The sequence below is a fragment of the Hevea brasiliensis genome, chromosome 14, assembly GCF_030052815.1.
Source record: "Hevea brasiliensis isolate MT/VB/25A 57/8 chromosome 14, ASM3005281v1, whole genome shotgun sequence".
In the NCBI taxonomy this organism is placed as follows: Eukaryota; Viridiplantae; Streptophyta; class Magnoliopsida; order Malpighiales; family Euphorbiaceae; genus Hevea; species Hevea brasiliensis.
In genome coordinates, this window is record NC_079506.1 from 6,418,196 (window position 1) to 6,442,034 (window position 23,839).

Here is a 23,839-nt window from a genome sequence, read left to right on the forward strand (position 1 = left end):
TGATACATTTAAAATAATTAATCTTATAGTTCTCTCTAATAAAATTATGCTTGATGCCTATCTCATTCTTCATTTTATGGGTGTTGCAAGAAATAAGACCATTAGACTATTATTTGTATATAGTCTTCAAAAAATTATGTAAAAAATAATATGATTGTATGATAATTGAATTGAATTCTTTTCTAACGAAGCCATATCTATTATTTGTATATATAGCTAATGATTGAGTGCAACTAAATAGGATACTCTGCAATAGATTAATGCATATGTGCATTTTTTTTTTTTATTTTAGTAAATTGTAATGAGATATACATGGGTCTGTTTCCTCATATTTGCACCAAGTCCACTTCCTTAGCACATACAAAGGTGGATTGTCCACCCTAGACTAAGGGATTTGAATAGTGGCGAATGCAAGCCACTAAATGAGGGGTCATTGATACTTCTTTTTTCTAAAATATGTTCTTTGTATATATATATATATATATATATATATATATATATATATGTTTATATATATTGACTCTCATAGATTTAATTACCGAACTCTCTTTTTAGAAAAATTTAAAAGTAATTAAGATACAAAAAAACATGCTATGCAATTAAAAGTTTATTTACATTTAAAATTTTATTGTGACTTTTTCAATAATAAATGTTATCATGGCAAAATAGTATAATTATACGTGTGATAAGTTGATAAATAATTTTTAGTTACTTATTATAAAAAAAATATATGTATTTGATAACATTAATAATATTTTTCTTTTATATAGCTTTCAAAATATTGAATTTCATTACATCTAATTATAAGATATTAATATTATATTTTTAATAATATTTTATTAATCCCAGAAAAAAAAAATTTCTAGAAGCACCACTGATTTGAGCACTAAGATTGTACGTGATTAATACATATTAATTAATTAGTGGCAACACATAAATTAAGTACAACCCAAGTATTTGCTTGAAGATGTTCATAACTTGGTAGAGTAGATTTGGAATGTTTTAGCTATTTTTATGAGCATGAAAAGCAAGGAATTTCAGGGCTGAGTGCATGAGAAATAAGGAATTTTGAGCTTAAAAGAACACGGTAGTCCCCCTGATTACTTTCTATACGCATGGCATATTGGCATAGACTTCATCTTCAAGGCAATAACAGTCCATGAGGGTCTTTCAAATATTGAGCATCGCATGCCACCATCTTCACTGCATCATTTCGTCCTTTTACAACCTTAAAAACACTAAACAAAAAATACCCAAAATGGCCGATGGAATTCTCTTTGACATTGCTGGGGATATCATTAAGAAGTTGGGTTCTCGAGCCCTTGACGAGATTGGATTGTGGTGGGGTGTCAAAGATGAGCTTAGGAAACTTGAGGCCACAGTTTCTAGTATCCATAATGTGCTTCTGGATGCTGAGGAGCAGCAAAAACATAACCATCAAGTGAAAGGCTGGCTTGAGAAGCTACAAGAAGTTGTTTATGATGCTGATGACTTGCTGGATGCCTTTGCCACTGAAGCTCTCCGGTGCCAAGTGATGACTGGAAATAGAATGGCAAAGGAGGTAAGCCTTTTCTTTTCGTCTTCGAATCGGCTTGTTTATGGTTTTAAGATGGGTCATAAAATTAAGGCAATTAGGGAGAGATTACTTGAGATAGATGGTGATAAACAATCATTCAAATTAAAGGTTCATAAGGAGGAGAGGGGTCATACAACTAAGGTCAGGGATCAAACTGAGTCCTCTGTGCCTGAAGTTGTTATTGGGAGAGAGGGTGACAAAAAGGCCATTGTAGAACTTCTATTGGCTTCCAACAGTAAAGAGAATGTTTCATATCTCTCAATTGTTGGAATTGGGGGACTAGGGAAGACCACAAACATTTTGAAGTAAAGTTGTGGGTTTGTGTATCAGATCCTTTTGATGTGAAAATGATTGTTAAAAAAATCTTAAGAGTCTGCAAAGGGTGCAAAGTCAGAAGAACTTGAGCTAGAAGCATTGAAATCTCACCTTGGAAAAATTATTAATGGAAAAAAATATATGCTAGTTTTGGATGATGTATGGGATGATAATAGTGAAAAATGGGATAAGTTGAAGAAATTATTAAAGGGTGGTTCTAGTGGAAGTAAAATATTAATAACCACTCGCTCTAGAAAAGTAGCAGAGGTAGCTAGCACAGTGGAACCCTACGCTTTGGAAGGCTTATCTCCAAATGAATCTTGGTCTTTGTTCCTTCAGGTAGCACTCAAGGGACAAGAACCAAAAGATTCAAGTACCAAAAAAACTGGAGAGGAGATTGTAAACAAATGTGCTCGAGTTCCTCTAGCCATAAAGACAATTGCAAGTATTTTACGCTTTAAAAATCCAGGAACTGAATGGGAAGTTTTCCTAAAAAAGGAACTCTCTAAGATAGCTCAAAATGAGAATGACATTTTACCAACCCTTCAATTGAGTTATGATAATCTCCCATCACATTTGAAGCATTGTTTTGCATATTGTGCATTATTTTCCAAAGATCATGTGATTGATGTGACAACATTGATTCATCTTTGGGTTGCCCAAGGGTTCATTGAGTCATCAGATCCGAGTCTACGTGTTCAAGACATAGGGTTTGAGTATTTTATGGATTTATGGTGGAGGTCATTTTTTCAGGAAGTGAAAAGGAATGGATTTGGTAATGTAGAAAGTTGCAAAATGCATGATTTGATGCCTGACCTTGCAACTTCAGTTGCAGGGATTAGCATAATAAATTCAAATGAAAAATGTGTTGATGAAAGAGCTCGTCATATTTCTTTTGACTTTGGTTTACATGATTCCCATCAAATTCTTGTTGGATTGTGTTGAATTTTGAGCAGAAAAATGAATTCTCAAGAACAGAGAAATAAAAGCCAAAGCAAAACAGAAGAAAAAACAAAAATCTTCTTCAGCAGAACCCCCTTACACTGAGAGCTAGAGTTTCATTCATAAAATAGGCATGAGAGAGTTGTTTACACTGATTACAAAAAACTAACTTCTCTAGCAACTAAAAAATAAGCAAAACATGGCTGGAAGTATGGTAAAAAGTTACCTAACACAGCTGCAAAAATACATCAGTAAAAAATGCATTTTCAGTACAAATTTCAGCATAAAATTAAGCAACTAAGTATTAAGGAAAAATCACATTTTAGTCAACACTCCTCCTTGAGATTTTTCCTTGATACTCCAAGCTTTTTCCTCAGCTCTTCAAACCTGTTCTTGGTCAAAGCTTTAGTAAGTATATCAGCAAGTTGTTCTTCAGACCTACAATGCAGCAGCTTAATCTCTGAATTCTTTACAGCCTCCCTTAGGAAATGAAACTTCACCTTGATGTGCTTAGTTCTTCCATGCTGAACAGGATTATTTGCAATGGCAATTGCAGATTTGTTATCACACCAAATAACCGTAGGCTCACATTGCTCTATTCCCAAATCTTTCAACAACTTCCTAAGCCAAATTGATTGGTTTGCAGTGACTGAAATATATTAAACCTGAGATTGAGCCACCACCTCTTGTTTCTTAGAATTCCAAGAGAAAGGACCTGAACCTAGAAAAAAAACATAGCCTGATGTGCTCTTTGAATCATCAACACACCCAGCCCAATCACTATCCACATAGCCTTCAAGTTTGACAGATCTTCCTTTTAGAAACCATATACCATAATCAGTAGTACCTTTCAAGTATCTCAACACTCTCTTAGCAGCAGCTAAATGCACTTGACTTGGTGAATGCATAAATCTGGATAATAAGCTAGTTGAATACATTAAATCAGTCCTTGTCGCAGTCAAGTATAGCAGACTACCAACTAAACTTCTATACATTGAAGCATCTGCTTTCTCAGCTCCGTCTTCCTTGCTAAGTTTCTCATTCACAACTAGAGGAATTGCAACAGATTTGCATTTATCCATATTGTACCTTTTTAATATTTCAAGAGCATATTTTCTTTGAGAGACAAAGATTCCTTCAGTACTTTGCTCAATTTCTAGACCAAGAAAGTAACTCATACTCCCCAAATCAGACATTTCAAACTCAGTTTGCATTTTCAGTTTAAAATCATTCAATAACTGAAAATTTCCACCTGTCACTAACATATCATCAACATAAAGTGACACTATCAGCTGAGAGTCATCTCCATCACCACTCACATACAAGGTTGGTTCATTCTCACTCCTCCTGAATCCATTTTGGATCAAATGTGAGTCAATTCTTGCATACCAAGCTCTAGGAGCTTGCTTCAGGCCATAAAGAGCCTTTTTCAGCTTATACACTTTGTCTTCTTGACCCTGCACCTCAAATCCTTCAGGTTGCTGCACATAAATTTCTTCAGTTAACAAACCATTCAAAAATGCAGATTTGACATCTAAGTGAAACACTTGCCATTCTCTTTGAGCTGCTAAAGACAACAATAATTTAATGGTATCATGCCTACCAACTGGAGCAAATGTATCTCCATAATCCACCCCTGGTTGTTGAGCATAACCCTTAACAACAAGTCTAGCTTTATATCTAAAAATAGAACCATCAGGATTAACTTTAGTTTTGTAAACCCATTTTACACCAATTACATTTTTTCCTTTTGGTTTGGAAGTCAATTCCCAGGTTCCATTCTTCTCAATTGCTGCAATTTCTTCCTTCATAGCATGTTGCCATTCTTCAACTTGTGAAGCTTCTTCATACTTGCTAGGTTCTAACACCACAAAATTACAACTTTTATAAATCTCTGAAAGAGACTTGAACTTAGGAACATGTGCTTCACCATCAGAGTTGTACTCTTTTTCAGACTCAACACATTCATTGCTAGAACTTTCTGAATCAACTCTTTGTTGAACTGAATTTGTTACTCTAACAACCTGCTCTTTTTCAAAGTTCCAGTAGGCTCCTTCATCAAATTTGACATCTCTACTAACAACCACCTTCTTTGTTTTCACATTGTAAATTCTGTAACCCTTGGATGTGGCTGCATAACCCAGAAAGATGCCCAATTCTGCTTTATCATCCAGCTCGATTCTCTTGACATCAGGAACAAGCATGTAACATATTGATCCAAAGACTTTTAAGTGACTTGCAGAAGGCTTTGATCCAAACCATGCTTCAACTGGAGTTTTTCTTTCCACTGCCCAAAGAGGGAAGTCTATTCAACAAGTACACAATGTGTAAAAATTTCAAATTTCAAAACATCTTTGGTAGCTCTTTCTCTTTCAACATACACCTAGCCATCTCAACAACTATTCTGTTCTTCCTCTCAGAAACTCCATTCTGTTGAGGTGAGTAAGGCACTGATAATTGATGTTGTATTCTAGCTTCCTCACAAAATTTGTCAAATTCATTTGAGGTGTACTCCTTCCCATTATCAGACCTCAAATTTTTAATAACATAGCCACTTTGCTTCTCAACCAAAGCTTTAAATTTCTTAAAAACACTGAAAACTTGACCCTTGCTACTTAGAAAATACACCCAAGTCATTCTAGTCAAGTCATCTATAAACAACACAAAGTACTTGTTTTGGCTCAAAGAAAGCACACTCATAGGGCCACATACATCAGTGTGTACAATTTCTAATTTCTTAGTAGCTCTTCTAACTTGATTCTTGGGAAATGATTGTTTATGCAATTTTCCAAATTGACAACTAGAACATACCTCATCACAATTAGAAATAACAGGCATGTCTTTAATCATATCATGAGATTGCATAAACTTCAAAGAATTCAAGTTATAATGCCCATATCTTTTGTGCCATAGCCAAGAATCATCAGATGCAGCCGTAAATACATGATCAGTACCATTGCCAGACATTAGAGGAAAGCTATTATCAACCATTTTAACCTCCATTACTTTAGAATTATTGGAATCATAAATATGACACCAACAATCTTTGAAAGACAAGGAATAACCTTTTTTCATCATCTGAGCAACACTCAATAAATTTTGATCTAAGCTAGGAATGTAGAGAACATCAGAAATATGCTTAGTACCTTTCTTTGTTTGCATAGCAACAGTACCCTTGCCCATAGCCTGAACCATCTCTCCATTTCCCATCTTGACACTTGTTTTCATTGATCTGTTTAAGGAGGTAAATAAGCTTTCATCTCTAGCCATGTGACTTGTACAGCCACTATCAATGAACCAAATAAACTTATCAATAGCTCTACATGATTGAGAAACCATGAACAAATGATCTTCTTGCTGCTTTGGTTGATCATCAGTAAAATTTGCTTGCTGGCCCTGTTGTTGTTTTTGAGCTTTACCTTGCTTGATTCTGCAATCTCTTGAAATGTGGCCATATTTTTTGCAATAGTGACATTGTATGGGTTTTACACCATTCTTCTGCCAACAATCCTTCTCCAGATGATTTGTTTTTTTACAAGTTGGACAAGGTGGAAATCTACTCTTCTTGACAGCCTCACTTCTACTTTCAGGTTGTTTCCCTTTGTTGTCTCTCTCTTTTGAACCTTTCTTAACCTCCATCACTTGCTTCCCTTTCTGTTTGGCAACAAATGCCTCCTCAGAAGCATCTTCTTGTCTAATAATTCTTCTTTGCTCAATGGCTTGCAAGGAATTTATAAGTTCAGGTAAGGTGATCTTACTCAAATCCTTTGAATCTTCCAAGGATGAGATCTTAGGCTCAAATCTATCAAGTAGACTTACAAGAACCTTCTCCACAACCCTTTTATCTGGTAAATCTTCACCCAATAATCTGATTTTATTGACCACAGACATTAATCTATCTGTGTACTCCTTAAGAGTTTCAGATTCTTTCATCTTTAAAACCTCAAATTCCCTTCTTAAATTCAGCACTGACATTTGCTTTGAGCTTTCACTTCCATGGAACTCCTCCTTAAGTCTGTCCCAAGCTTGCTTTGCAGTTTCACAAGCCATAATTCTTGTAAAAATAACATCAGAGACAGCAGAATGTATACAAGACAAAGCCTTAAACCCTTTAGCACACTCCTCACTATGTGCTTTCAACTGAGCAAGAGTGGGATCTTCCCTTAAGGGACACAGTTGCCTTCAGTTTGGTGACTTCCCACAGGTCAAAGGCTTTGAGATAAGCCTTCATCTTCACAGACCAAATAGAGTAACCTTCTCCAGAAAATACAGGAGGAGGTGGAGCAGAGTATCCACTTGAAGCTATCTCTCTTAACTTTCTAGTGTTTTGGTTCTTTTGTAAATGGGATTCTCACTTGTTTTCTCTCAATCACAGGCCCTCAAAGATCATGAGATGCTCTGATACCACTGTTGAATTTTGAGCAGAAAAATGAATTCTCAAGAACAGAGAAATAAAAGCCAAAGCAAAACAGAAGAAAAAACAAAAATCTTCTTCAGCAGAACCCCCTTACACTGAGAGCTAGAGTTTCATTCATAAAATAGGCATGAGAGAGTTGTTTACACTGATTACAAAAAACTAACTTCTCTAGCAACTAAAAAATAAGCAAAACATGGCTGAAAGTATGGTAAAAAGTTACCTAACACAGCTGCAAAAATACATCAGTAAAAAATGCATTTTCAGTACAAATTTCAGCATAAAATTAAGCAACTAAGTATTAAGGAAAAATCACATTTTAGTCAACAGATTGTGCATTGCAAAAAAATTGAAGGCGTTTCTTTTGCCACGTCGAGTATGATGTTGAAGAAACAATGGAATCAATTCCTGATGTAATTTCTTCAAACTTTAAGCGTTTCCGTGCCTGTGATATGAAGGGTTTAGGAATTGAAAATTTGCCTAGTTCTATAAAAAGCCTAAAACATCTAAGATATCTTGATGTTTCTGGCAACAAGGAAATCATGGCGCTTCCAAATTCTATTGCAGACCTACAGAATTTGCAAGTGCTAAATATCTCTGGTTGTTATTCTTCGGTGAAACTTCCCAAAGATATTAAAAAATTGATTAACCTTAGGCATCTATACTGTGATGATTGTTACAATTTGACTATGCCACGCGGGCTTGGGCTACTGACTTCCATTCAAACATTGTCATTGTTAATGGTGGCCAATGATAGTTCAATGTCAAAGAATGCTGGAGGATATGAATTGAACAGACTCAACAATTTGAGAGGAAGTCTACAAATTTGCGATTGGGGATTTGTGAAAGATCAAATAATAACCCCTAATTTGAAAGATAAGCCGCTTCTTCAATCATTGTTTTTAGATTCGGGAAGAGGAGATGATTATCAAAATGTTGAAAGCGAAGAAATGACATTGCAAAATCTCCAACCACATCCTAATCTTAAAAAGTTAGAGGTGTGGAATTACAGTGGTAGAAGTTTCCCAAGTAGGCTTTCTTCGCTCACAAATCTCAGCAATATCAGTTTATATAAGTGCAGCAAATGTCAGCATCTCCCACCAATGCATCAAATCCCTTCTCTTCAAAGGGTGGAGATTTCTCATTTGAGTAATTTAGAGTATATGGAAATTGATGGAGAAGGAACTCCATTCTTTCCATCCCTCAAGTCTCTCGAGCCACAGCGTTGTCCTGAGCTAAAAGGATGGCGGAAGACAAGGGATGATTCAACAACTGATCTTCTCCAATTTCCATGTCTTTCCCAGTTCCGCTGTTCTGATTGCACTATTTTGAGTTGGATTCCTCATTTTCCATTCCTCATTTTCCATCTCTGGATGATTCTGTATATTTGAATAATGCAAGCGCGCAACTTGTGCATCAAATATTCACAACATCAATCTCTTCTTCTTCCTCCTCAATCGTTCCTCCTCTCTCTGAATTGAAGAACTTAAAAATTTATGATTGCCCAAGTTTAACATCTCTGCCTCAGGAGATGCGTTTCCTCACCTCTTTACAAGAACTGATTATTTATAAATGTCCCCTGTCGGTGGAAAGATGTCGAAATAAAAAGGGTGTGGATTGGCCTTTCATTTCTCACATCCCAAATATTCGTGTTAATGGCAAACAAATCCAAAGTGAAGGCCGCTATCTGCTAAACGATAGAGAAAATCTTCTGCCGCATCTGTAAGTTGGTCCTTTTCCCTTCAATTGGCAGGTCATTCTTTTATCCATCTTATTCTTACGTCTGCCTTCATTTGAGATGATTTGCGATATGTTTGTGTTAGGAATGGAAAATGGATCCATCTTTGATCTTTATCATAGGCTTTTGGAGCCTGATGTATGGTGTTCTCCAAGCTGGCAACGGGTCTCTAGCAATTCTTTGAGCGGAGACAATTTTGAGAGTGAGAACACAGAGGATCCTCTGCTGATTTGAGAGCAGAAGCAGAGTTTTGGAGGAAGATTTTCAACTCTCTATGATGTTGATGCTGCAATCACAGAGTAATGTGGTGTTCAAGCTGACTCTACATTTCAGCATTTACTAGAAAGGTATTTCTTTTTATTTTTCCCTTTTTTTTTTTTTATCTCAAATGTGGATTGAAACCTGTGAAATATTGTATATACACTCTTGATATAGTGGATTATTTTTCGGACGTTGGCCCGTGGTTTTTCCCTCTATATTAGAGGGTTTTCCACGTAAACTTGGTGTTCTTGTGATTGATTTTATTTTCTTGTGATATTTTTCTAATGATTGCTTGGTTTCTAAAAAATATTGGAACCTGCATTTGTTATTGGAGATTTTTTTTTTTTTAATTTTATTCTTAAGCAGATTATAAATTGTAGACACCATTGTTTTTCCTAATAAGCTAAGACTGCAGTTGATTTCCAACAATTAACAATTTCTTTATTGACATGACTTCCATTGACAAAAGTCAACTATATGTTCTGTTGCTCAGAAAATCTGAGAAAAAGAAAGACAAAAAGGTGAGGCTTTGGGATACAAATTATTTATTGTCTTTATTTCCATTTCTTTATCTTCAATTCAATTGCCTAGCAATTCAGACATTTAGAAAGCCTTTCTCCTTCAAGCTTTCAATGGTGTCCACAACACTCAACTCCAGAGCAATGAAGTCAATACCCAAAGATTTCGCTTTCTCCTTGGATATCTCACGTTTTGCTACAAAAGGCTTGTCATCTTCACATCTGCAGAAAATGGACAAAAACCCACTAATTTTTCTCAGAATTTTTTTAGATAAGTCAGACAAACTGACATTACAGAAAAGCAAAGAAAAAGTTTTGAAACAAAACTAATATTTTTATCCTTTTCATAGAAACAGCAATAACTTACTTTTCAGGAATGTGCATAGTAGGGTAATGTTTGTGAACAATCTTCAGTAACTGAGAGAAGTGCACAGTTGTTCCAACTAAACAATATCTGCCACTAGCTGAAGCCAATTCAAAAGCTTGAATATGTGCATTGGCAACATCTCTAATATCAACAAGCGGGCAATTATCATTGGGAAATGTTTGAGCTCCTGCAGATGGAAAATTCCATACACTCCCCATCAGAAGAAATCATATGCAGAATCTAGTTGTAAGCCTTAAAAAAAAAAAAAAATTACAAGGACTTACACACAGAATCATCGACAGTTGAAGAAAAATACCATTTATGTGGTTTGCAAACTCCTCCAAGCTAGGAGTAAGAATGGGCTGCAAGAGAGGACCAATGACAACGCCTGGATGTATTGTAACCAAGTCAATTCCGTTCTCCCTTGCAAATCTCCAACCAGCCTCCTCAGCAAGGATTTTTGAAACAGCATACCAAAGCTGCAAAGAACCAAAAATCGATTGACCAATAAATAAAACTTATGACAGAAATGCGAAGTACCATATATTTATACCTTCTTTGACTTGCAAAATGCAATATCTGAAAACCAAGTCTCATCAACTACTGCATCAGAGGTCAAAGGTTTTCCATTGTAAGCAACTGATGCCATGGAAGATGTTACAACTATTCTCTTGATAGAAGGGACTTTTGCACAAGACTTCAGCACATTTAGTGTTCCTTTTAGTGCAGGATCAATCAAATTTGCCTGAAATATGAGGAATTTAAAAAATAAATAAAAAAAAAAACCTATGAGATCAGATTACATGAAAGATTTGCAGTCTAAATATATGGCGAAGGAACACATACCATGTTTCACCAATAACTATGGAAAGTTAAACTCATATGGGATTTAGGTCTTATAGCTCAGGCCTTAGAATTTACGGGGCATAAAATAGATTCCTCATTGATGAAAACTATGGAAAGAAAATTGATTCGAATTAGCATTAACTTCACCTGAGGTTCATTTGTTGAAAGAATGACGGGAGAAGCTGTATGAAATACACCTTCACATCCATCAACCACTGCATCAAAAGATCCTTCTTCCAGTAAGTTTGCTTTATACAAGTGAAGTCTTTCTTTGGCTCCATCAAGTGCACGTAAGTTTTCTGTTTTCTTAGGATCATCTATGACATTTATAAACAGAATTTAGTACGGTCAAAGAGAAAATCCAACGAAAACAATATTCGGACAAATGCAGGAGGCTTAAAAAATTTTCATTTCCCAAAGAAGCAAAGGGTGTAAACCAGTCAGACCCATGTCCTAATATTTGAAGATTAATTATGCAGAAAACCATAAAGATCACAATAGATGGAAAACCAGAGAAAAGAAAAACGAAAGAAAAATTAGAGATACTAACTTGGGTCACGAACAGTGGCTTTAACCGTATAGCCTCGCTGAAGCAAGTGCTTAATCAGCCATGATGCTATGTAACCTGAACCTCCTGTTACGCACACCACTTTTCCTTCACCACTCATTCTCTATTTTTTCAAAGAGAAATTTTGTCAAACAGATTCTGCTGTTAGATGAATATATATAACTTGCATTCATAGACTCAGCAATTAGATATAGTTAGGGGTCGTGCATAAGCAATTAACTTAACATTTTGCAGCAATTGTCATTGCTTACGTCCACAAGAAAAAAATTTTGAATTCTGGAACTACCATATTCAATCCAAAAGAAGTTCTGGTATAGATGAATTCAATCTATTACAGATAATGATAATTTTGTTGGTCATGAATACCATGGGCATACCTTCGCACCAAGGGAAAATTCTTGGCGGCTAAACTATTAGCAAAAAGTTTATCTTTTCGTAGGGAAATTTTATCAAACAGATTCTGCTCTTGGCGGCTAAACGTAACTTGTAAAAGATTTTGACTTGTGGAACGACCATATTCAATCCAAGAGAAGATCTGGTAAAGATGAATTCAACCTCTTACAGAGAGTGATGATTTTGTTTTAGCATATAATTTGCAAGTCTTTGTTTTTTTTCAAAAAATAATTTACCAATGAATTTCTTATCACAATGGTATTAGAATTAATTTTTTTTTTTGTTAAATTTTGAGTTCAAATCATAATTAGATTTTTTTCTTTAATTATAGAGATAGAGAGAGAGGAATTGATCCTGAATTAGAGTTAAATAAATTTAAAAATAAATTAGATAACTTCTGTTTCTTAATTATGTAATTTTAGCTATAAAATATATATATAGTTATGAATTAAGCATATATATATATATATATATGACATAATATTATATTATAATTAAGAATTATACAATTCAACTCAACTAAGTCTTTATCCCAAAAATTTGAGGTCAACTAATAAGGTGTTTTATTGTATTGATAACAAAAATTATTAATAAAGGGTAGTTTGTAAATTTAATACATAATTATAATATATATATATATATATATATATATTATAATTTTAATTATATAGAAATACATAATTGTATTAAAAAGTATATAATACATATAAAAAAAATTAAAAAAAAATGTATAAAATTTATTCTTGATTTGATAGGTCGGTTTCGATACAATTCTAATTTGAGTTTAATGAAAAACTAAAATCAAACTAAATCCTCAAAAAAGGTTAATTCAATTCATTTGATACCGTTCTTCAGTTTGGTTGAGGACCCTCATGAATCATACACAACTCTATTGTATAATCCTTCAATTTTTCAAGTTTTTAACTATTTAATTCTTGTAAAAGTAATTTCTTGCTTTTGAATATATTGACTCATAAAAAAATTTAATTTAAATTGAAATAAGAAACTAAAAAATAAATAGAACAAAAACACAAAAACTAATTAATGTAGTATTCAAAATAAGAGAATCAATTAGTTAGTATCCTTATAATAGAAGGATTAAATAATAAATTAAAAAAAAATAGACACAAGTACACTGGTGGTGAGCGATTGGATTTGCCAGACAAAATTTCCCTTCTTAATCATATTTTTTTACTGGGCTCAGGCCCAGTATGGAAATGTTCTTAAATTTTGTTTTTAAAGGGAAAAGTTAGAAAATATATATATAACAAAAAAAAAAAAAAAAAAAACTCTTAGAAAAATGAACAGAACAAGCAACTAAACCTACCAGAATTCCAATCTACAGACATCTTGTAATTTACTATTATTGCATTTGGAAGGCAGAATAAATCACATTATTCTGAATATTTAATCTCGGTATGTGTAAACTGCAGCAAAAAAGTACCAAAAAAGAAAGAAAAAATTCACAATATTCAGACATCAAGATAGCCTTTCTCCTTCAAGCTTTCAATGGTGTCCTTCACAGTAGTCTCTAAAGGAGTGAAGTCTATGCCCAAAGCTTTAGCTTTCTCCTTGGAAACCTCATATTCTGGCACAAAAGGCTTGCTGTATTCACATCTGCTTTTTGAAAAAAAAAAAAAAAAGGAAACCTTGGAAACCTTGTCAAAATTCTACAATCTTATCAGAAAAAATGCTATTAATGACATTAAACAAACCTTTCAGGAAGGCGCAATGTAGGGTAATGTTCATGCACAATCTTCACTATGTCAGAGATGTGTCCAAGTTTTCCAACCAAACAGTATCTGCCACTAGCTGAAGCTTTTTCAAATGCTTGAATATGTGCATTAGAAACATCTCTAACATCAACAAACCTGTCAATATCATCTGGAAATGTTTCCAATCCTTCACATAAAGAAAAGAAACTCATTCACAAGGAGTTTTTATTAGCTGAATATGTTACACCAGTAATTTGCATGCAAGTCAAGATTCTTTTTTTTTGTTGGTGGAAGGTTACTAGCAAGATAAAATTTAAGAAGAAAAGTAAGCATTCTACATTTGTCCAAGTGAAATGGACATCGAATTTATTAAAAACCAAACCAACCTCAAAACCCACCAGTTGATAAGGATCCCTTTGGAAATGAAATTGTACTATTTGTCCCTCTTTCGCAGAAAAGGGAGAGATGAAATGATGTATTTTTTATTAGATTATTGGATCTAGATTCATTGGGACTCACGGGGCTCGAACCTGCAGCTTCCGCCTTGACAGGACTCTGCTCTGACCTATTTAACTATCCACGGAAATGCAATAAAGTGTACAACACATATTCTTATGATTTCATTTGAACCCTTTACTATCTAGTTTTTAGATTGGAATCGCTGCATTGTAACATAAACTAAAGGTCTAACATGTTATGAAGCTTTAATTAAATTGTATTTAAATGTGGGATATTTATCTCTAACAGAATTAATGACAAATTGCAAATAGTTGAAGAGTACCTTTTATATGATTCAGAACCATCTCCACAGTGAGATTGAGAGTTGGCTGCAAGAGAGGACCAATCACCCATCCTGGATGCATTGTTACCAAGTCAATTCCATTTTCTTTGGCAAATTTCCAAGCAGCATCTTCAGCTAAGGTTTTTGAAAGAGCATACCAACGCTAAAAAGAACCAAAAGCAGATTAACCCACAAAGAAGAAAGTCAACAGATAGTGTTCTTCATCAGACTTTGAGTTAATATCATTTTCAGCATGAGTAGTACCTTATTTTCCTGATAAAAAGCTGGATCTGCAAACCAAGTCTCATCAACTACCACATCAGAGGCCAGAACTTGTCCTTTGCGCATTACTGTTAGTATTGAAGATGTTAAAACAACTCTCTTCACGGAAGGAAATTTTGCACATGATTTGAGAATGTTTAGGGTTCCCTTTATTGCAGGTTCAAGAATTTCTGCCTGAAATGTTCAAGAGATTGTCAGAAAGATATAAGACACAAGATGGAAAAAAGAACAATTCCAAGTCACAGAAACAATTCCAATTCACAGAAAGTTTACCTGAGGTTCATTTGTTGAACGAATAACAGGAGAAGCTGTGTGAAATACACCTTCACATCCATCAACTACCGCATCAAAAACTCCTTCTTCCAGTAAATTTGCTTTGAACAAGAGAAGTCTTTCTTTTGCTCCATCAAGAGCACGTAAGTGCTCTGTCTTCTTAGCATCATCTATGGCATGTATCCAAAAAAATAGCGAACAAAAAGAGAAACAAAGATTACAGATGTTCAGTGGTCGATGTCGTAATTTAGGAGGTTAGGAGTTCAAATTCTAACAGGAATTAAAAATTTTTTCTAGAATTTAGAAAAATAAGAGATGGTCACCTGGGTCACGCACAGTGGCCTTAACTGTATAACCACGCTGAAGCAAAAACTTGAGCAGCCATGAAGCTATGTAACCTGAACCTCCTGTTACACACACCACTTTTCCTTCTCCACTCATTCTCTCCTTTTCTTTTTTATAGAAATTTTGAATTGACAGATTCTGCATTCAGTTGGAAGTTTTGAGGATTATTTGATGCCTCTATGTGTGGCTTTTAAGTGGAATAACCAACTTGAATATTGGTTCAGCAATAAGCTCTGGTTTGGATTATGCATAAGCAATGAGCTAAGATACATTGACTTCAGGATTATCAAGAGCCTGTCAATACCCATTCTTTTCAAGTGTTTCTTTCTATAATATGAAACGTGCTAATTGTGTTTTAAAAATGTAGAAGAAGACAAAATAAGAAAGTTGGATGCCCTTGTACCACCCAGTTGGTAAAAGCTTTGTGCTTTTTTTATTGACACAAATTGTCAATGGCCTAATCTAATTTTTTTTTTTAAAAAGAAAAAATATCTAAAACTTTTCACAAAATTACAATTTAATCCTGGGCTAAGATTTTTGAAACAACGTAACAAAGCTTCAAAGAACCTAAAATAGATTAACCAATAAAAAATACTTGCAACAGAGATGTGAAGTACCATATATTAATGTCTTCTTTGACCTGCAAAATGCAAGATCCGAAAACCAAGTCTCATCAACCACAACATCAGGGGTCAGAGGTGTTCCATTGTAAGAAACTGATCCCATGGAAGATGTTACAACTACTCTCTTGATAAACTTTAGCACGTTAGTGTTCCCTTTACTGTATCAATCAAATCTGCCTGAAATATGAAGAATTAAAAAAAAACTGTGAAATTAGATTACAAGAAAGATTTGCAGTCCAAAAATATGTGGTGAAGGCACACATCCCATATTTGAACACTAAATTACGCATTGAACTCATAGGGGATTTATGTCTTACAGCTAATGCCTCAGAATTTCAGTAGATAAGAGATCCCTAATTGAAGAATACTCTGGAGAGAGAAAAAAAAAAATTGATTAGAATTAGCATCAACTTAACCTGAGGTTCATTTGTTGAAAGAATCAAAGGAGAAGCTGTATGAAATACACTTTCAGATCCATCAACTACTGCATCAAAAGATCCTTCTTCCAATAAGTTTGCTTTGTACAAGCTAAGTCTTTCTTTGGCTCCATCTAGTGCATATAAGTTTTCTGCTTTCTTAGGACCATCATAGAGAAAATCCAACAAAAACAATATATGGATAAATGCAGGAGATTAATCATTTATTCCTGATGCTTTCCTTCCCTTTAAAAAAAATTTCATCTACCAAAGAAGGGAAAGGGTGATCGATGATCAATCGTGCCAAGAATTAAAGCAATCAAACCCTTGTCCCAATATTTGAAGATGATGAAGAAAACCATGCATAAAGATCAGAATCAAAGAAAGACCAGCCAGGATGCTATGTAACCTGATCCTCCTGTTAAGCACACCACTTTTCCTTCGCTCATCCTCTAATTTTTTGAAGAGAAATTTTATCAAACAGATTCTGCTCCTAAATGAATATACATAACTTGCATTTATGGACAGCAATTCTTGCATAAGCAATTAGCTTAACATTGTCATTTGCGTCCAAAAGAAAGATTTTGACTTGTAGAACCACCATATCCAATCCAAGCGGAGTTATTGTGAAGATGAACTCTATGTTTCAGTTCAGTCAACATTAATCTTGGACACAAATCACCATCAACAATTATGTGAACTGCAAAACCACTATACATAAACTGTATTGATACTAAAGATTAAACAAGGAAAGAAAACCCACAATTTGCTAAGGAAGATAGTGCCACTGCTGCAGCTTTACTAGATAGGTTGGGTGTTCAGCTAACAAGAAACCCAAAATAATTTCGAACTGATTTTGTGGGTCTTCGGCTTTACCATGAAATTATTAAAGAATCTAGTAAACCCAACAACTTCAGATCAAAATAAAAAAATAAAAACACGAGAAGATGAGACGGATAAGACTTTTCATATGTTACATGGGATTTTGGTCAAGGCTCCATTCTTATTAAAGTAAAAAATTAAATTATTTTTGTTTTTTTAATAGTAAGTATTTCTTTTTAAATTTTAATACTTTTATTAAGATATAAAAAATAGATATACAGATATAAATATATTTTATTAATTTAATAATATAATAAAAATAAAATATTTTCATAATTTTTTTTAAAAAATAATTTTTATAAATAATAACTTTTATATATAAATTTATTTTCTGTAAAATAAATAAAGCAAAACTCTATAATTTTTTTAGCATTCTGAAAAAAAAAAGTAAAAGAATGAAAACCTATTTGATATTACTGTTAAAAAATATTATTTAATATATTGGTTAAAATTTATTTAAAAATAATTTAAAATTAAATTTAGTTATTTTTAATAATAAAAAAATAAAATGAAATTTTAAATTATTTTTTAATAAAATTTAAATTAATATATTTTTTTTATAAAAAAATAATTTTGACTCTTTAATCTCAAGGTGAGATAGAAATGAAATCTCATCCATTCATGAAAATTATCAAAACGTAAAGATGCTCTGGCTAAACCTATGAGCAACCATGTTAGCTTTCCTATTGACCCAAGTGGTCAAGTGATGCATACATTTTGCATAGTCATTTATGTTTAATTTCATAGTCATTTTATTTGATTATTAGTCTCTTTTAGCTAATTTCATTAGTTATTTAGTTAGTTTTTCATAATTACCAATTTTGGATTAATTTATAATTTTTACTTTGTTTTGTAGGAAAAATGGTGTTTTTGAAGGATTAAAAAGAAATTTTACTTTTGAGGAGTGATTTATACAGCCAAAGATGTCAAAAACAAGTTTCAAAATTGAAGTATGCATTGGCCAAATTGCGCATAACTTGCTGCATAAGTTATGCAGTTCTGCATAAGGAGAAGAAACTGTCCCCACTACCTGATGAAATCTGCATAAGTTGCCGCATAACTTATGCAGATTCGTGCCTCCCTTATGCAACCTCACAGAATTGTGCATAACTTATGCGCTTGGTCATGCAGTTTCGCATAAGAGAGCCAGAAACCAGCCGAAAACTGCATAAGGGACTGCATAACTTATGCAGTCCACTTATACAGTCCCATAAAGACTTCATTGATGAGCTGGCAGAAGATTCCTCAGAAAATCACACCTCAAATACACCATTTTAGGGCTCCTTGTCAGAAAAAAAAGTTATAAATAGCCCCTTTTTCCATTTTAAAGAGAAGGAGGAAAGAGAGGAAGAAAAGGAAAAGGAAGGGGGCAGCAGCTGAAGAGTCAAAATCGTCTCCCACACCATTTCCAACCAGATTTGGAGATTTCTTTCTTTTCTTGCACTTTTCCTACCTTTCTAGTATTGGGTTTCTTAGTTCTTAGCTTAGATTAAAGTTTTATTTCCATATTAACTCTAAATATCTTGTAAATATTATGGATAGTGAGTAGTTTTTATTAGATTCTAGAGTTGGGATGTAATATTTGAGATATTTTGTGGATTTTGATTGGGTAATCCATATTTTGTGGTCTTAATAAGTTTTATTCATTTCTTGTGTGCTTAATGACATGCTTAGTGTAGGATCCCATTAAGTGATGTTCTTAATCCATGGTTGAGGCACCGAAAGGAGAAAGCCTTGTGATAGATAATCAAGAAATTGGACTTAATTAACTTAGATCTAGAAATAGACTAAGGATTAAGAGGATTTACAGATTAATTAAGGAACTTAATGGGTCTTAATTAACTCTAACTTCACGAAAGTAGGATTAGATTGATTAAGGTACTCTTTGTCCCACTCGAAATGGTATTCAAAGGATTTAAGAATTAATCTCCTTAAAACTCGTAAGTTCCACAAGATTGGATAACCAATTTAAAATCCCAAAATAGCTTGAATATGAACTCCCGAACTCCGGAATCGCCTTTTTATCATTGTTAATTTCTAATTGAATTTAATTGCTTGCCATTTTAAATTTTGCCATATTTTAACTTGCTTATTTTAATTTGATGCAATTTTAGTTTAATTAATACATTGTTGGATAGATTATTAATCACACACACATAGAATTCACACTTCAATAGCCATCAATTTATTACTTTAATTTCAAAAATAGTCCAAATTAGTTAGAATTTTTATATAAAAAATTCAATCATTAACACAATTCATCGTGGGAACGATATATTTTCTATATTACTTGTACGACCTGTGTACTTGCGGTTGAGCCACATCAAGTTTTTGGCACCATTGCTGGAGAGTTGTTTGTTTAAGATTGAATTCTTGATTATTTTAGTTGTTTATAGATTTATCTTTGTTATCTTTTCATTTTGTGTTTGTTTGTTCTTTTTCAGGTACTCTTAATCTTTTATGAGAAGAGCTAGAAGCACAAGTGACACATCCTTATTGTTTAATCCTGAAATTGAGAAATTTTGTAAAGCCAACAAGAAAGAAACCAGAAAAAGGAAAGAAGCTTTGAGAGAAACTGAATTAGAAGCAGACATGGCTGATGAAAGAATCAGAATTGGTGGAGGTAATGCTGGAAATGGTTGAAACAATGAAAATGCAGCCCAAGGTGAAGAAGTTGTAAATGCTAATGTGCCTAGGGGAAGTATGATGGATCATGCTTTTCCTCGTTTTGATGACTTGAGAGAAAGTATAGCAAGACCAAGAATTGATGCAAATAGTTACAAGATGGATTTTGGAGTACTACAAATGATTCAGAATTCTCAATTTGGAGAACATCCTTCTGAAAATCCACACACACATCTAAAGAAGTTTGCTATGATTTGTGATATGCAAAAGCAACCATGAGTGTCTGATGATGCAGCAAGATTGAAGCTATTCCCATTCTCTTTGAAAGATAGAGCATTGGATTGGCTTGATTCTTTACCTCACAACTCCATCACAAATTGGGAGCAACTCACTGATGTATTTCTTGCACAATATTTTCCACCTGGAAAAACTCAAGAATTGAGGAATCAAATGACAGCTTTTAGACCAAGAGAAGATGAAACTCTCTATGAATCATGGATGAGATGGAAGGAATTAGAGAGACAATGCCCACATAATGCCATTCCAAAATGGATGATAAATCAGAATTTTTACACAAATGTCACTCCTGCAATTAGAGGGATTATTGATGCTCAAACATGAGGAGAATTTATTATGAAGCATAAAGATGAAGCTTATGAGCTATTGGAGAAAATTGCAAAGAATACTCATCTTTGGAGTAGTCCAAGAGGACTAGCTCCGACTCAAAAGAGGCAAGCTGCTGGAATGTATGACCTTGATCCATTCAACATGATTAATGCAAAGTTTGATGCACTTACAAATGTCTTGGCTAAGAAGATGGAAGATTTAAGTATGTTGGTTAGTTCATCATCATCATCTGGAAGTTCACAATAAGTGGCTTATGCAGAGGGAACTACCAGCTGTGGAGTAGACTATGGAGAGCAAGCTGCATATGTTGGTAATTATGGAAACAAACAAATGGGGAATCCTTACTCTCAAACTTATAATCCAACTTGGAGGAATCATCCCAACTTTTCATGAGGAAATCAGCAAAGTCAAGTTTCAAATCAATATTTTCAACCACAACAGCAACAAGGAATTCCATATCAGCAAAATAGGCAACCATTGCCTAATTTTCAGCAGAAAAATATGAATCCTCCACCAAAATAGCAAGAACAAAGTTCCACCACAGAAGCTTTATTGCAACAGATTCTTGCTAACCAAACTAAGCATGATGAGGAGATGAGAGAGATGAAAGCAAGGCTAGATCAGATGCAAACACATAACAGAATGTTGGAAAATCAGATTGCACAACAAGCATCTTCCTCAAGTACCAAGTCTTTTGGAAAACTTCCAAGTCAACCAGAAAACCCAAGAGAGCAGTGTCAAGCTATTACTTTAAGAAGTGGGAAAGTTGTAAATAATGAGAAGAGTGAAAAAAATGAGAAAAGTGAAAATAGTGAGAAGAGAGAAAATGAGAAAGAAACTGATGAGAGTGAAAAACAAGAAAGTGAGAAAGAAAGTGCAGAAAAATGTAAAGAGAAAATTGAAGAAAAGGAAGAGAAGTATATATCTCCAGAGCCTTACAAACCACAACTTCCCTTTCCACAAAGATTTCAAAAAGCCAAGCTTGATAAGCAATTTGGAACGTTCTTAGAGGTTTTGAAGAAGCTATACATAAATGTGCCTTTTATTGATGCTCTTTCACAAATGCCCTCTTATGCAAAATTCTTAAAAGAAATTCTCTCAAACAAGAGGAAACTTGAAGACCATGAAACTGTAGCTTTGACAGAAGAATGCAGTGTTATCCTCCAAAGGAAACTTCCTTCAAAGCTCAAGGATCCAGGGAGCTTTTCAATTCCATGCCATATTGGGGAATCATGTTCTACAAAAGCTTTATGTGATCTAGGGGCTAGTGTTAGCCTTATGCCCCTCTCCATTTATGAGAAGCTCAATATGGGAGATCTTAAGCCAATTCACATTTCTCTTCAGTTAGCCGACAGATCAATTAAGTATCCTGAAGGGATTTTGGAGAATGTGCCTCTGAAGGTTGGGAAGTTCTATATACCTGTTGACTTTGTCATCTTGCACATGGAGGAGGATTCTAATATTCCAATTATCTTGGGAAGACCCTTTCTAGCTACAGCAGGAGCATTGATTGATGTTAAGGGAGAAAAATTGACTCTTAGAGTTGGTGAAGATCAATTGGTTTTCAATATTAATAACACTATGAAGAAGCATCATTCTGAAGCTGATACTTATTTGAGAATTGATATCATTGATGAGTTGGTTGAAGAACACTTCAGAAAGTGATATCTGGAAGATCTACTTGAAAATTGCTTGGTTCATGGAGGAGGCATAGACTATGACAACCCTCATGGGCTGCATATGCTCAACATTTAGAGGGTAGTCCACCATTCATTTCTGCTCCAGTTTTTCAACTCACACAAAAGGAAAAAGTCGAATCTAAACAACCATCATTCAAGGAAGAAGATGCACCTAAGGTAGAACTTAAGCAACTTCCTTCTCAGCTCAAGTATGAATTTCTTGGCACTAATAACACTTATCCAGTAATTTTAAATGCAAACTTGAGTACCTTAGAGGCTGATAAGTTGTTAAGAGTGTTGAGGCAATTTAGGAAAGTTTTAGGATATACCATAGATGACATTAAGGGAATAAGCCCACACTTTTGCATGCACAAAATTATTTTAGAAGAAAATTGTAAGCTATCTATTGAACATCAGAGGAGGTTGAACCCAAATATGAAAGAAGTGGTTAAAAAGGAAATTTTGAAGTTGCTTGATGCAGGGATCATATATCCTATCTCAGACAGTACTTGGGTGAGTCCAGTACATGTTGTCCCAAAAAAGGGTGGAATGACAGTTGTCAAAAATGAAAATAATGAATTAATTCCCACAAGAACAGTGACTAGTTGGCGAATGTGCATAGATTATAGAAAATTAAATATTGCCACTAGAAAATATCATTTTCCACTTCCCTTCATTGATCAAATGTTAGAAAGACTGGCTAGGCATTCTTATTTTTGCTATTTAGATGGGTATTCAGGATTTTTTCAAATCCCTATCCATCCAAATGATCAAGAGAAAACCACTTTTACTTGTCCATGTGGAACTTTTACTTATAGGAGGATGCCATTTGGGTTGTGTAATGCACCAGCCACTTTTCAAAGGTGCATGATGGCAATCTTCTCAGATTTCATTGAAGAGATAATGGAGGTTTTTATGGATGACTTTTCTATTTATGGATCTTCATTTGACATATGCTTGGCTAACCTTTCTAAAGTTTTGCAGCGATGTGCAGATACTGACCTTGTGTTAAACTGGGAAAAGTGTCATTTCATGGTTCAGGAAGGGATAGTGCTTGGACATTTGGTATCTAACAGAGGAATAGAGGTTGATAAAGCAAAGGTTGAAGTGATAGAGAAGATGGCTCCTCTTACCAATATCAAAGGAATTCGAAGTTTTCTAGGACATGTCGGGTTCTACAGACGCTTTATCAAGGATTTTTCTAAAATAGCTAAACCTTTATCTAATTTGTTAAGCCATGACATACCATTTGTATTTGACAAAGAGTGTTTGGATGCCTTTTGCAGGTTGAAGCAAGCTCTTATCACTGCACCAATCATGCAACCGCCCGATTGGAGCCTACCTTTTGAAATTATGTGTGATGCTAGCAACTATGCAATTGGAGCTGTTCTTGGTCAAAGAAAGGACAAAAGGGCTTATGCTATTTATTATGCTAGTATAACACTGGATGAGGCTCAAACAAATTATGCAACAACTGAAAAGGAATTCTTAGCAATTGTCTTTGCGTTGGAAAAGTTCAGACCTTACATTATTGACTCAAAGGTGGTTATATTTTCAGATCATGCTGCTATCAGGTATTTACTTCGTAAAAAGGAGGCTAAACCTAGGCTCATTAGGTGGATTCTGATGCTACAAGAGTTTGATTTGGAGATT

General features: G+C 34.2%; 1 protein-coding gene, 1 non-coding gene and 1 pseudogene across 2 annotated transcripts; 1 reads left to right on the top strand and 2 right to left on the bottom strand.

Annotated features, from left to right (window-relative positions):
• The first annotated feature begins 1,233 nt into the window (after positions 1 to 1,233).
• LOC110659978 (putative disease resistance protein RGA3) lies at positions 1,234 to 9,219 on the top strand (annotated as a pseudogene).
• Positions 9,220 to 9,661: 442 nt separating this feature from the next.
• LOC110659973 (uncharacterized) lies at positions 9,662 to 15,765 on the bottom strand. Its single transcript, XM_021818102.2, has 12 exons — positions 15,313 to 15,765; positions 14,990 to 15,159; positions 14,699 to 14,890; positions 14,435 to 14,597; positions 13,654 to 13,840; positions 13,462 to 13,555; positions 11,528 to 11,648; positions 11,125 to 11,294; positions 10,685 to 10,876; positions 10,448 to 10,610; positions 10,132 to 10,318; positions 9,662 to 9,986 (listed from the first exon to the last, which is right to left on the bottom strand). The coding sequence occupies exons 1-12, from the start codon at positions 15,476 to 15,478 to the stop codon at positions 9,842 to 9,844; spliced, it is 1,950 nt and encodes a 649-aa protein (XP_021673794.2). The 5' UTR covers positions 15,479 to 15,765; the 3' UTR covers positions 9,662 to 9,841.
• A 4,550-nt stretch (positions 15,766 to 20,315) lies between these two features.
• LOC131173558 (small nucleolar RNA R71) lies at positions 20,316 to 20,422 on the bottom strand. The gene has a single exon (XR_009143874.1). It is a non-coding gene; the product is annotated as a small nucleolar RNA R71 (small nucleolar RNA).
• Positions 20,423 to 23,839: the final 3,417 nt, after the last annotated feature.